General features: G+C 36.7%; 2 protein-coding genes across 10 annotated transcripts; one reads left to right on the top strand and one right to left on the bottom strand.

The window, feature by feature from the left end:
• The first annotated feature begins 74 nt into the window (after window positions 1-74).
• Window positions 75-4,230, top strand: LOC132202062 (ero1-like protein). 2 transcript variants are annotated; one of them, XM_059628749.1, is made up of 11 exons: window positions 75-411; window positions 1,680-1,799; window positions 1,859-1,942; window positions 1,996-2,058; window positions 2,254-2,330; window positions 2,385-2,629; window positions 2,681-2,773; window positions 2,830-2,899; window positions 2,955-3,143; window positions 3,205-3,358; window positions 3,423-4,230. In XM_059628749.1, exons 1-11 carry the CDS (start codon window positions 289-291, stop codon window positions 3,618-3,620), a joined length of 1,416 nt encoding a protein of 471 aa, XP_059484732.1. In that variant the 5' UTR covers window positions 75-288; the 3' UTR covers window positions 3,621-4,230. The 2 variants fall into 2 exon arrangements, with proteins under 2 accessions (XP_059484732.1, XP_059484734.1); XM_059628751.1 differs by having other exon boundaries at window positions 81-411; window positions 1,996-2,052.
• On the bottom strand, window positions 4,137-11,407 carry LOC132202061 (ionotropic receptor 25a-like). 8 transcript variants are annotated; one of them, XM_059628746.1, is made up of 18 exons: window positions 11,257-11,407; window positions 10,156-10,303; window positions 9,804-10,107; window positions 9,591-9,740; window positions 9,320-9,523; window positions 9,104-9,267; window positions 8,799-9,011; window positions 7,029-7,205; window positions 6,732-6,974; window positions 6,448-6,621; window positions 6,297-6,396; window positions 6,065-6,242; window positions 5,937-6,012; window positions 5,329-5,558; window positions 5,111-5,270; window positions 4,887-5,059; window positions 4,577-4,698; window positions 4,137-4,517 (listed from the first exon to the last, which is right to left on the bottom strand). In XM_059628746.1, exons 3-18 carry the CDS (start codon window positions 9,883-9,885, stop codon window positions 4,282-4,284), a joined length of 2,682 nt encoding a protein of 893 aa, XP_059484729.1. In that variant the 5' UTR covers window positions 9,886-10,107; window positions 10,156-10,303; window positions 11,257-11,407; the 3' UTR covers window positions 4,137-4,281. The 8 variants fall into 8 exon arrangements, 7 of the variants coding, with proteins under 7 accessions (XP_059484729.1, XP_059484727.1, XP_059484724.1 ...); XM_059628744.1 differs by having other exon boundaries at window positions 9,804-10,090; XM_059628741.1 differs by having other exon boundaries at window positions 9,804-10,303.
• Window positions 11,408-11,443: the final 36 nt, after the last annotated feature.

The raw sequence follows: 11,443 nt of genomic DNA, 5'->3' as shown, positions 1-11,443 counted from the left end.
TGTATCTTTGCAAATTTAAATGCTTTATTAAGATAATTTTGTGCTTTATTTCAAGTTCGCAGAAGAAACAAAAGAGGGGCGTGGTGCGTATTTCCGAAAACAGCTGCAATTCAAGGTCAGACGAGGAAGGAGCCTCGCCGTTTGGCCTGGGATGACGTGTGTTTTTGTTACTGGCACAACAACACAAGTGCACATCCAGGTGCAATTCCTCCGATAAAAGCCATGTTTTGGGTTACGTGCGAACTCCGTCACGCCGGCCAGTCATTTTGAAGGCATGAGACCAGCGAGATGTGCAATCTGGTGACCCTATTGTTGCTCGTGCTGGGGCTCACGTCCCTCTCGGACGGTGTCTTCCCCAGCATCCCTGGCGTTCAGCAGGCATTTGACGACCATGACCAGTGCTTCTGCAAGGTTTGCTTTTGTTTCCTATTTGAACCACAGCTTATCACCTTGTTTCATTTTGTACCAGATTTTCAATAAATCATTTCATCTTGACAGAGTACGTAACATGTTATTTTTAATGCTGAGATCGACATTTTTCTCCGTGCGTTATTATTTTATGCATTTTCTTCATAATTGTTGTTTCTCAATTATATAAAGCGGGTTAACACACACTCAACATTGCAAAATATAATTTGCACTAGAGCCAAAATAACTATGTATGACTTCCAATTTACATCTATGATAGCTGATTTCAATTAATACATAAATCAATCGGAATTTTAAATTATAATACAAGTAAAAATTTCAGAGTTAATAATAATTGATGATGTAATAGTCGAAATATTTAATGTATTTACAAAAAAAGCGTTAAGTGATGTAGTCTGTTTTTTTTTTAATTTTTTTTTCTTTTATACAATATATCAAATGCAAATTAAATAATTATCACCACACAAATGAAATAAATGTTTGAATTAAACATTAAATTGAAAATCATTTGCAATTTTTAACACTATTTATAGGTATTTAATTTAGTTTTCTAATAATAATGAACAGTTTTAAATGCAATGATATATATTTTTGAATAAATTAATATTATTTACAAAATTCATTCTAAATAATATGTATGTTGAGATTATACCGTTGAGGTGAATCATGCCGGCAAGCACGTATACCGTTAACGGTGCTATACTACTTTCAAATTTCTATTGCAAGAATTCATTGCCAATGTCAATTTTATTCTTTATTTTTTTAAAGCAGCCAAATACTGAAAATCATTTTTGGTATATTTAATTAAATTTTAAAATGCGAGAATTATTATAGAATTTTTTTTCAATTCAATAAAGGGAAATAATATTCAATTGCATTACAGTGACAAGTAAAAATTGCTCTTATGTAAATTTATAATAAACAAATTAATCTCTCATTACTTGATAAAATTCTTATCAGGCGTGAAATTTCCCCGACGCGCAAAAATTATCTTTGCAATTATTTTCCATTTATTTTTTAATTCTTATTTTCAATGAAAAATATGGCTCTGGAAAATTCTGTTTTTGAAAAAAGAAACAGCAGGAAACTGATTTATATTCTATTTGTCTGCCTGATTACGTAATTTCTAAAAAGCAACATCGCATCCAAAATTTAAATAATACATTCTGATTGAAATAACTTCACAACATCTATATTTAAAATTGACTTGTTATTAAATATAATTAGCACACACTTTGTTCAATTCACAGCTGCAAGGAGGAATCGATGACTGCCTGTGCAATGTTGATACGGTTGACACTTTTAACAACAACCAACTCTACCCCAGGCTAAACAGCCTTTTGTCCCATGACTACTTCAAATTTTACAAGGTGCAGTTCATATTAATTGTAAATATAAATTTTCACTGAAATTTCGAAAATTAAAATAGGTTGACCTGGGACGTGAATGCCCCTTTTGGAGTGACGACAGCAAGTGCGCAATCAGATATTGTCATGTTGAAACATGCGGAGAAGTAAAATAAAAAATTTAAAATTATGAAAGTTTATTAGTTTTTTTTTTTAACAGTCAGATATTCCGCCTGGGTTGAAGGGTGGTGCTGAAAATGTCAGCAAGAAGAACAGGGTAAGTGTGAGTTATCCATGATTTCTTTTATTTTAAAGTATTTTTTGTTTTTTACTTACGTGCAGGTATTTTTTTAATTTCAAATAATTAAAAAAATTCAGATCACGCTTCTTCAGAAAACTTTTTTTTTCTTTTGGTAGAAGTTCATTGACCGCGCTTGTCTCCAGTTAAAATAACCTCATTCCTTTTTATCTCCCCCAGTACACCGAAGAGGCACAAAACTTCCACGAGGGCTGTGATACCGATACCGAGTTGGGATACCTCAACACCACAATCAGGTTTGATGAATTTGCCAACAAGTATTTCAATGAATATTTAATTTGCTAAAACAGCGCTGCTGCACACGCACATTTCCTCGAGTGGGAGCATTTTGACGATTCAAATTCGGAAAATTTCTGTGACGAAAGTGGCTACCTCGGCTCAAATGCTGCCTACGTTGACCTCAGCCTCAACCCGGAGCGCTACACTGGCTACAAAGGAGATAGTGCGCACAGAATTTGGCACTCCATTTACCGAGAAAATTGCTTCCGGCCCAAAGCTACCTTCAAAGCCTACATTGAGTCGGCAAAACTGCAAGGTGGGGATTTCTGCACTTTATTTTGCTTTTTTTCATACCAAAACCTTTTAGGGATGTGCTTGGAGAAGAGAAGTTTCTACAGAGCCATCTCTGGACTGCATTCAAGCATAAATATTCACTTGAGCTCCCGATATCTGTTATCTGGTGAGACTACTCAAATTTTTATTTTAACAGTATTTAAAATAAATTTTATATGACAGATAAATCTTCTCTTGGATTGCCATCTCCTGGAGGAACTTGGGGTCCAAATTTGGCTGAATTTTACAGAAGGTTGATTTAGAACTTATCATGAATTATATATTTTCTTAAACATAAATTTCTACAGATTCAGTCCTGAGCACACAGAAGGCGAAGGTCCAAACTGGCTTCAGAATCTCTATTTCCTCTACATTTTGGAAATGCGAGCCATCGCCAAAGCTTCTCCTTACCTCTTACGAGAATCATACTTCACTGGCAAATCTGAGGAGGACAAGATGGTTTCGGAGGCTGTAAGGGACATCTTGAAAGTCATCAAGTATGTTGGCTCAAATTTGGTTTAATTTCCAAGTAATTGATTTGTAATTGTAAACTTTCAGAGGTTTTCCACACCACTTCAACGAGAGCACAATGTTTAATGGAGGAAAGCAAGCCATCAAGCTGAAAAATGAATTCCGCCAGCATTTCAGGAACATTTCCAGAATAATGGACTGCGTTGGTTGTGAAAAGTGCAAATTATGGGGCAAACTCCAGGTAAACCTTTAAATCAAAACTTTTCCTTTTAAATATCAAAACTAAATTTATGTTCATAATTCAGATTCAAGGGTTGGGCACGGCTTTGAAAATCCTGTTCTCCGGTCGCTTTGACCTGGTCTTGAAAAACATGGATATCACCAAGGTCAGCAGGAATGAATTCCAACTGCACAGGATGGAAATTGTGGCGCTATTCAATGCGTTTGGTCGATTGTCAACAAGCATCTTTGAGCTGGAGAACTTCCGCAAGCTGATGAGATAAAATTTGACAGGGGCGTAAATAAGGTGGGTGGAAACTACTCAAAGTAGACTGTTGAAATCGTTTATTTTAATTACGCCCCTGACAATTGGCTATCAGTTTTCAAAACGAAATTTGTGATTGTTAATCTGGATTCCTTTTAGCTTATATGAAATTTATTCCAATCTCGATTGAATATTGAATTTCACTTAGGGTAATGCTGGCCAGAATGATAATTTAAGAGCAATTTTCAAGCTCATACTTAAGAAGATTTGCCCGCGCGAAGCGTAATTTTAAGATTAATACGTCTTGGTCAATAATGTAAGTTGTCCTGACACTCGTCAATTTCCTTAACGTTGGACTCAGATTATCTATAATTATAAGTGTGTACAAAGTCAGTGTTTTTATTAATATTGTGCACCAGCAAGCTGGACTTGGAAGATAAGCAGTCAATCTGCACGGCTTATCAAATAAGAGGGGGTTGTGTGAAAACCCAAAAAAGGAAGGTAGAAAAATGAAAACTGAAACAACTAAAATGCATCACACCTTTTTATTGTCTGTATACTATCTACAAGAGTGCGAATATAATTTATAACTTTTGTTTTTGTTGAATAAATTATTTAGTTTATCACTATTACAACTGAAATTTACCTTCACAATATTCCAGTTTTAAAGAGCGAAAAAATTATTTGGATTTATTTTTAACCTTTTTGTCGGTTTGCAAATTTTCATTACTGCCGTTCTTGTTAGCAAGCAAATCGATGGAAGATTTTTTCTTCCGTTTTATCTTATTGGGTGGTGGAAACATGGCTCTAGTTGTCTTCTTAGCTCTGGCCATCACTCGCTGCTGATAAAGCACCTCTAGTAGAACTATAAAGAACGCCATTCCTAGTCCGCCGAAAGTGAAAATAAAAATTCCGCCTAAATTTGAAAATAGCGAGGCTTAAGGTGTGACGACGAAAATAAAAATGAATTTTTACCAATGCTCTCCAAAGAAATGCCTTCAGTTTTAGTGTCACCATCGCAATTTGCTCTCAAGCTTTGATTCCAATGCTTGGCCAAAAGTTCTTCAAGATAGCGATCTCGTTGAAGTATAAGAAGTCTAAATTTTGAAAGTGAGGATATTATAAAATAAATTATAGCTTCCACTAGCTGGTTTAAAAATATAATAAAGCTCAAAATTTGGTTAAAACGTTTTCAAATTTTTGAACTTCCGTAAAAAAAAATGAAATTAATATTTATATTAATTTCAGATGTTATATGAATTATAAATAACAATATTTAACAAACTTTTCAGTCAAGGATTTTGCTAAGTCGTCAGCGCCTGATTGCGTTGCAAAAGCCACTGGTTGCTCCCCGAAAATGTCTCCTATTTCTGTTAGTCTGCAATCTTGCAAAACTTCATATTTGATCCACGGCGAGTCATGAATGAAAGCAAATGAGCCGTCGGGCTTTGCCAAAACCTTGTTCAACCTTCTTATTGAAAGGCCGAAAGAACAATAAAAAAAACTTACTCTCCTGATTCCCTCAGCAGGCGTATCAAGTAATCCGGCAGCTCCGTTTCGGTTCAACTGCTCCCAAACGATTTTGTACATTTCCCGTATAGGGTAGTTCCACGTTCGATAAGTATTCACATCGGTACCTGTCGCCGCCTCAACTTTATCCACCCACTGCCTTAAAAGCAAACACAGCACTTAGTAACACTTAGTTTTATTCAAAATTTTCACCCTACTTGTATAAAAGATCCTCGGCATTTCTCATATTATCAAAGTATCTGTACGCTCGTCCGCCTTTCTGCACTGCGTAAGCCACGCGTGTTTGTCTGGCCATTGACTCAAGAGAATCTAGTGTGTTTTGGGCCCTTTCGACCGTCAGAAAGGCGGCCAAGTTTGAGGTGAACGTGGCCAGCATCAGCACAACAAAAATCCAATAGCCAAAAATCACCACTCTGACGCTCAAAGGCTGAAAATATACGTTTTGCGCCTTATTTTCAGGGGAAAAAGTTGTTAAGTAATCATTTTTAAGCGTTAATAATTTTATCTTAATTCGCTTTTTCTCTTGATATTTTTTATAGTGGTTTTTTTATAGAAATAAATAATTAACTAAAAAAGCATCACGGAAAAACCAAATTTAAATGCAAACAACTATTAATAAAAAAGAACTATCATTCAATTGTTGTTTATTTATCCACATTATACTGCGAACTTGCATATTCAGTCCCTGAAAGTGCGCTGTAGTTCTTTTTAAATAATTTCTGTTTGAACCATGAATCAACCTTGAATTCAGTTTTATTCAATTAAATAATCATTAGATTATATATATGGAAAAAACTTGACAAACCCTAGGACATTCGCCACCACCTTGGGGTGTGAAAGACGTGGATGCAAACCACACGCTCTCGTAAAAATTAAAAACTCTGAAATTTAATTAATTACTTGGAGAAATTTCTTGTTTTAATTTTTAACAACCTGCAGGGGAACGGATATCGTGCGGGGTCGTTCCTATAGCTGAAGGGTGAAAATACTTCAAACAAGTAGATCACCACGCTCATTGCGCCCAAAACACCAAACGTACTGATCCAAACTGCTGGTGATAATACGGTCGCGAATTTGAACAGCGATTTGGAAATCTGTGGAATCATGGTTGCTAAAAATTTTCAAATTTTAATTTCAAATAATGGGATATAAAAAGCAATCAAACCTATTGAGAGGCCTATTCGCTCAAAATACGGCTCGACAAAATTAACCACGTCGTCCAGTTCACTTGTGACCACAAATGGAGCGGCCACGATGTCAACGTCCTACAAATTATAAATTTAATTTAATTAAATACCCTTTTTTTAAATTCCTACTCCTTTAATAACTTGTCCAATGACTCCGTTGAAGCTCCCGTCCGATTGCTTCGAACCATACTCATTTATGCGGATCACGTTGAAGCTGATCTTCATCATATCTGCCATTTTTTGCATTAGATCTACACAGTACCCTAACCAAACATTTCCGTCTCTGTATGACCAAGGTTCATCCTTTAATTTTTTACTCGAGTAAGATTTCGTGGTTAGAAGTATGCAACTTGTTTAGCAATGGTGCTTTGCAGGTTGCTTTTTTTAATAGTGAATAAAAATATTCAACTTACGTCCGCATAGGCTACAACGTAAATTTTTTTGGGCGTCTCGGCACTTGGGCCAGGAGGCGCCACTACTTGATTCAAATGGGTCTGCAGTCCGTAATTGTTTTTATTAGCCTGTCGTTTTGATCGTCGGCTGTTATTGGTCTCATTAAGGGGAACTTTCTTGACCATCACCACTTCCAAAACAGTTTGGTAGCCCAGAATTTTTTTGTCCCAATCATATTCCAGAGCTTGATGCTTTGGAAGAATCTACAGAAAGATTTTAATTAATATTATTTTTATTTTAACTAAAAAAATATCAACGTCTAGAATCAAATTGTGGAATTTGGTGTGGAGAATGACGGCTTCCTCCTCCAAATTTTGATCCATCGTTAATTGACAGTAGTCCAACGAACGTCTTTTCCGTCGAATGACCGACAAATCTTTTCGCACCATGTCTAAAAACAGGTCGGCTACTCGCGACAAAACCAGCGGCATGATCTGCATTGAATGAATTGAAATTTTTATATGCTCGCGTGCGTCGTCGTGATAAAATCTTGAAAATTATAACACGCGGTGCAAACATTTTCATTTCAATTGTGCGTCGGCGGCCACTTGCATGCGGCGGTCAATAATGAGGAGAGTGAGTGGCGTTTTCACAGCAAAAGGTGCAATAATTTATGCACGCGTAATGAGTAGGCAAACATATTTGTGCGCCGTCTGTGGATAAACAAAATAATAATGACTAGATGGAGGGCCTCGCACTTTCGTCTGTCCGTCAAATAACTGCTCCCATTGTGGAATGGGGGACCGAAATCACAGACAATAAGGTTTGAAAAGCTGAACAAAAATTGTAGCAAGTTATAAAAATTTTATATTGTTACTTATTCTATTTTCTATATTAAAATTATATAAAATAAATTGTTTTTATATGTTTTTTTTTATATATATTTTTTAATGTAAATGGATGGTAAAAAAAGTTTTACGTTGATGTTTATTACAATGATGTCATTTAAATATATTTATTAGAATTAATTTCTCTATGGTTCACCCTACTTTCAGAATTGCAGCAGGACCAATTTCTTATAATTTTTTATTTAAAAAAATGGTCCTTCTGCAGTTCATTAAAATATCATTCCAACTTATTAGCTCCCATTATTGAAAGTATATCATTTATACATTTAGCGAGCAAAATTAATTTACTTTTATTATTTAAATATAATATCAATAAATATCAAAGATTTAATTGAAAAAAAAAACAACTCTTTTGTGCACAATTTAAATTAAAAATTTTAAATGGCAGCGTGGTTGCGATTTTAAATTTCTAACATTTTCCTGTTTTGTGTTTTTAAAGTCTGAAGCTTTATAAGCTCTTAACTTCAAATCCGGTCTCTTTTTCACAAACCTTCGTAGTCCAACCATAAGGACAGTGGTGGTTCAAACAAATCAATGCGCAAACGGGTTATGTCCACAGCTCGCACCACCCCGAGAGGGTGCGTGATTTTCTTTTCCTCCCTTTCGAGAGAGCGGCTGAGAAAATAGTCTGCGTTTTGAGATGGACAACAGCAGCGGTTTCGAGAGCTCGCTGTCCAGTTTCGACTTTTTTCTATCAGAGTTGGACGCCTGCTCGGACGTCGCGCCCGCCAAAGACCCTTTTCGTCCGGAGAACAAAATCCCCCTGCCGGACTGCGACCTTTTGGGACCGGTGGACACGTTCGGCTTGTGCGAGTTGTACTCGGGGGTGCGGCGAAGGAACGAAAGGGAGCGCCAAAGGGTGCGGAGTGTCAACGAGGGCTTCGAGAAACTGCGGAGCATGCTGCCGAGTGACCAGTTTCTCGAAGTCACCAGCCAGAAAAGACTCAGCAAGGTGGACGTGCTCAAAGCGGCCATTCAATACATCAAACACTTGCAAAGTCAACTCGATTGAAAATTGAACATATTAAAGTGAGTAGATAAAAACGAAGAAATTGTGAATATTAAAATAAGAAAAAAAAAAATTTTTTTATATTGCAATCAAATAAATATTTTGGCAAAAAAATAGCCTTGCATATTTATGGGATTATATTAATTCGTAATAATTTAGGATTGACTCACTTTGGTTTTAGAGGAACAGTCGCAGTTAAAATTTGACCGCTCGCTCATTAACGGGCAGCACATTTGCGCCATGGACGGTTTGATCAGGGTAACAGCCCCGTCTGGAAGGTTCAGCCCCAGGGTTGCCAAGTCCGTTTTGGCATCACTCATTTCAAAGTCCAGCAAGCACACGATGACGTTCTCAGGCGCAACTGATTTTAATTCAATCACCTGTTCTTAACATGAGTTTGTATAAATAAAAAGTTAATTAGCACAACTTATAATTTTAAAATTAAAAGAAAAAAAATGATTAAATCACTTTCCTGGTTATAAATTTCTGTCACTTTGTTAGAATCGTGGAAAATTACAATGACATTGTCTGAGTCCAAACTGCTCTTCATGAAGCTTTTGCTGTCTTCATTCAAACCAACAAAATAAAGCACCTCTAAATTATACTCGTCACCCAGAGCATACTCTGCTGATATCATATCTAAAAAATATAATTTTATTTAAAACAATTATTATTAAGGAAATCGCAGTACCAATTTCCGTCTGGAAAATAAAAGCTGCCTTTTGAGTTTTGAGTGACTGGACGTATTCAATAACAGTCAAAAAGAAAGGGCCGTTTGTGAGCTCCACCTGAAGGTAAGGTGTGCCAGTATAAGATGTCAATTCTTTTATTTTCGGCCAGCCACCGAGAGTAAAATCAAAAATTGCGTTGAATGGAGTAATCAGGGTTTGGCAGGCTGGAAAATGGAAAATCGATGATAAAAATGAGGATAATTTATTATATCATTAATTTTTGCACTTAACCTTTGCGAAAAGATCCCTCCGGGACTCTGGCATCGTATATAATTGACCTCAAAATTAAATCGTGCTTGTCTGTGTTAAAAAATTGCAAATCTCGCAGTTTGCTTTCAAAATCTTGCGGAATCACTTGCTGCGTTTTGTCAATGAGCATTACTGTAGAGAAAAAATGTTAATTATAAACATAATTCAAAGTACAAAAGAATACTAAAAACTTACAGTACGTGACTGGCGCTCCCAAATCATATCCTTCAACGGCAAGAAGAACTCCAAAGAAAATCACAAGATTGAAAACTCGCATTTTTTCTTGTCTCTTGTTTGTTTCACATTACAAAATTTTCCGCTTACACAAAGGGGGTGAAAGTGGAAATGAAACTGAAATGTAATAAGCCGCACGAAATGACACACAAATAAAGAATATGGATCGGCCAAAACTTGTTGCGTGGGCACAAATGTTCTCCATTGAAACGCGTTGAAGATATGATCGGCTGCTCTGCGTATAATTACTGTAAAAATCGAAACTCTGAAACACTTTCTGTATATTAGGTTCTTGAAGTTGTTGTTGTGGAACCTTTTGGCACCCGCGGTGGTCATATTTGTTGAAATAAAATCCGGCTTCCTCGGTCCTCGTCGGTGGAGATGAGCAACTTAATTGTTTCTGCATGGTACAGTTTATCCCTGCTCTACTAGTTTCGGTTGCAACCCTAATTCACGAGTAGCTGTTGAAATGAAATTCAACCAATTTTAATTACATTTTGAAAAATTAACATGCAAATTATATTCAAAATATTTTTAAAATTAAATTACAATATTTTTGTTCTTAATTTTAAAATACAGAAAATTGGAATTAATTTAATTTTGAGCAAAGATCGCGCACCCCTTCCCGCCACTTCGAAAGGCCGCCGCTATAAGTTCCATTCACGCAATGTATAAGCGCTCGCCTCTGATTGGGTGCTATTTCCCCCTCCACCGATTCAAACGTGGGATGCGCGAAGCTTGATTTTGAGAATAAAATTTCCAAGCAAATTCAACAAAACTGACATAATTGTGAAATGTGTGAAAAAGTGCTTACCTCTTTTCTCGTCGGAAGACGAAACGAAACTGATTTGGGGATTTAAAAATGGAATGGTTTGCTTTATTATTCAGGGGGAGGAGGGTGAAATTTCTACCTGGCTTGCATGTTTTATTTTCGCGTTCGGAGGTTATATACCTGGGCGCGCGCGTTGGTGGCGGCGGCGTGTGCGTTCATTGATGGTGCATTATTGGTTTTATTGCACCCGGCGTGCGCGTCGTTCAACTGGTTTCATTTCATGCAGGGGCATGGGGTATGGTTTGTATTCGATTTTTTTAATTTTGAAATTTTAAAACGTTTTATTTTTGTCAGAAGGAACCGGTGGTTTGCTAAAACTTCCGTTTTCGCGGGGGTCGATTTTGAGGGAGATAGGCAAAGTTTCGGCGATTGTAGGGCAATTTGAAAATTCAAGAATTTCCCCCTATTTTGACCGCCGGTTGGAGAAACGGGCTCAACAACGGGCTATACATAAAAAACCGTAAAAAACATCCTTGGTTGGTCCCCTACCGATGGCGGCGCTGTGGGCGTCACTGATTAAACTAAGGATCTTTGGATGAATGAAACCGATGAAACTAAAAGGAGGGCGAAACTGATGCTTACCAATATTCTATCTCGATCCTACAGCCCCACACGATTTCGGCAGCCGATTTAATTGCATAAATATGTATCAAATAAGTTAGATAAACCTACTGTTGTTTGCGCAAAACTCAACAATACGAGCAAGTTCTCGTCGGAGCCGTAGGAGGGCGGGGCTCCGTGATGACTGGTGATGACGTAGCGAAACAGC

This window comes from Neocloeon triangulifer, unplaced genomic scaffold (genome assembly GCF_031216515.1).
Source record: "Neocloeon triangulifer isolate White Clay Creek 2 clone unplaced genomic scaffold, ASM3121651v1 ptg000014l, whole genome shotgun sequence".
Taxonomy (NCBI): Eukaryota; Metazoa; Arthropoda; class Insecta; order Ephemeroptera; family Baetidae; genus Neocloeon; species Neocloeon triangulifer.
The sequence above is the reverse complement of the archived record's forward strand: the minus strand, read 5'-3'. Positions and strand labels throughout refer to the sequence as shown.

Bases quoted from the DNA above. Each gene is read 5' to 3' on its own strand.
- LOC132202062 (XM_059628749.1), top strand. From the start codon at position 289: ATGTGCAATCTGGTGACCCTATTGTTGCTCGTGCTGGGGCTCACGTCC. The intron at 1,943-1,995 runs GTAAAATAAAAA...TTTTTTTAACAG, and splicing joins ATGTTGAAACATGCGGAGAA to TCAGATATTCCGCCTGGGTT. The intron at 2,630-2,680 runs GTGGGGATTTCT...AAAACCTTTTAG, and splicing joins TGAGTCGGCAAAACTGCAAG to GGATGTGCTTGGAGAAGAGA.
- LOC132202061 (XM_059628742.1), bottom strand. From the start codon at position 9,885: ATGCGAGTTTTCAATCTTGTGATTTTCTTTGGAGTTCTTCTTGCCGTT. The intron at 6,622-6,731 runs GTAAGTTGAATA...AAAAAATTAAAG, and splicing joins ACGTTGTAGCCTATGCGGAC to GATGAACCTTGGTCATACAG. The intron at 5,559-5,936 runs GTTTGTCAAGTT...GTATATTTTCAG, and splicing joins GTGGTGGCGAATGTCCTAGG to CCTTTGAGCGTCAGAGTGGT.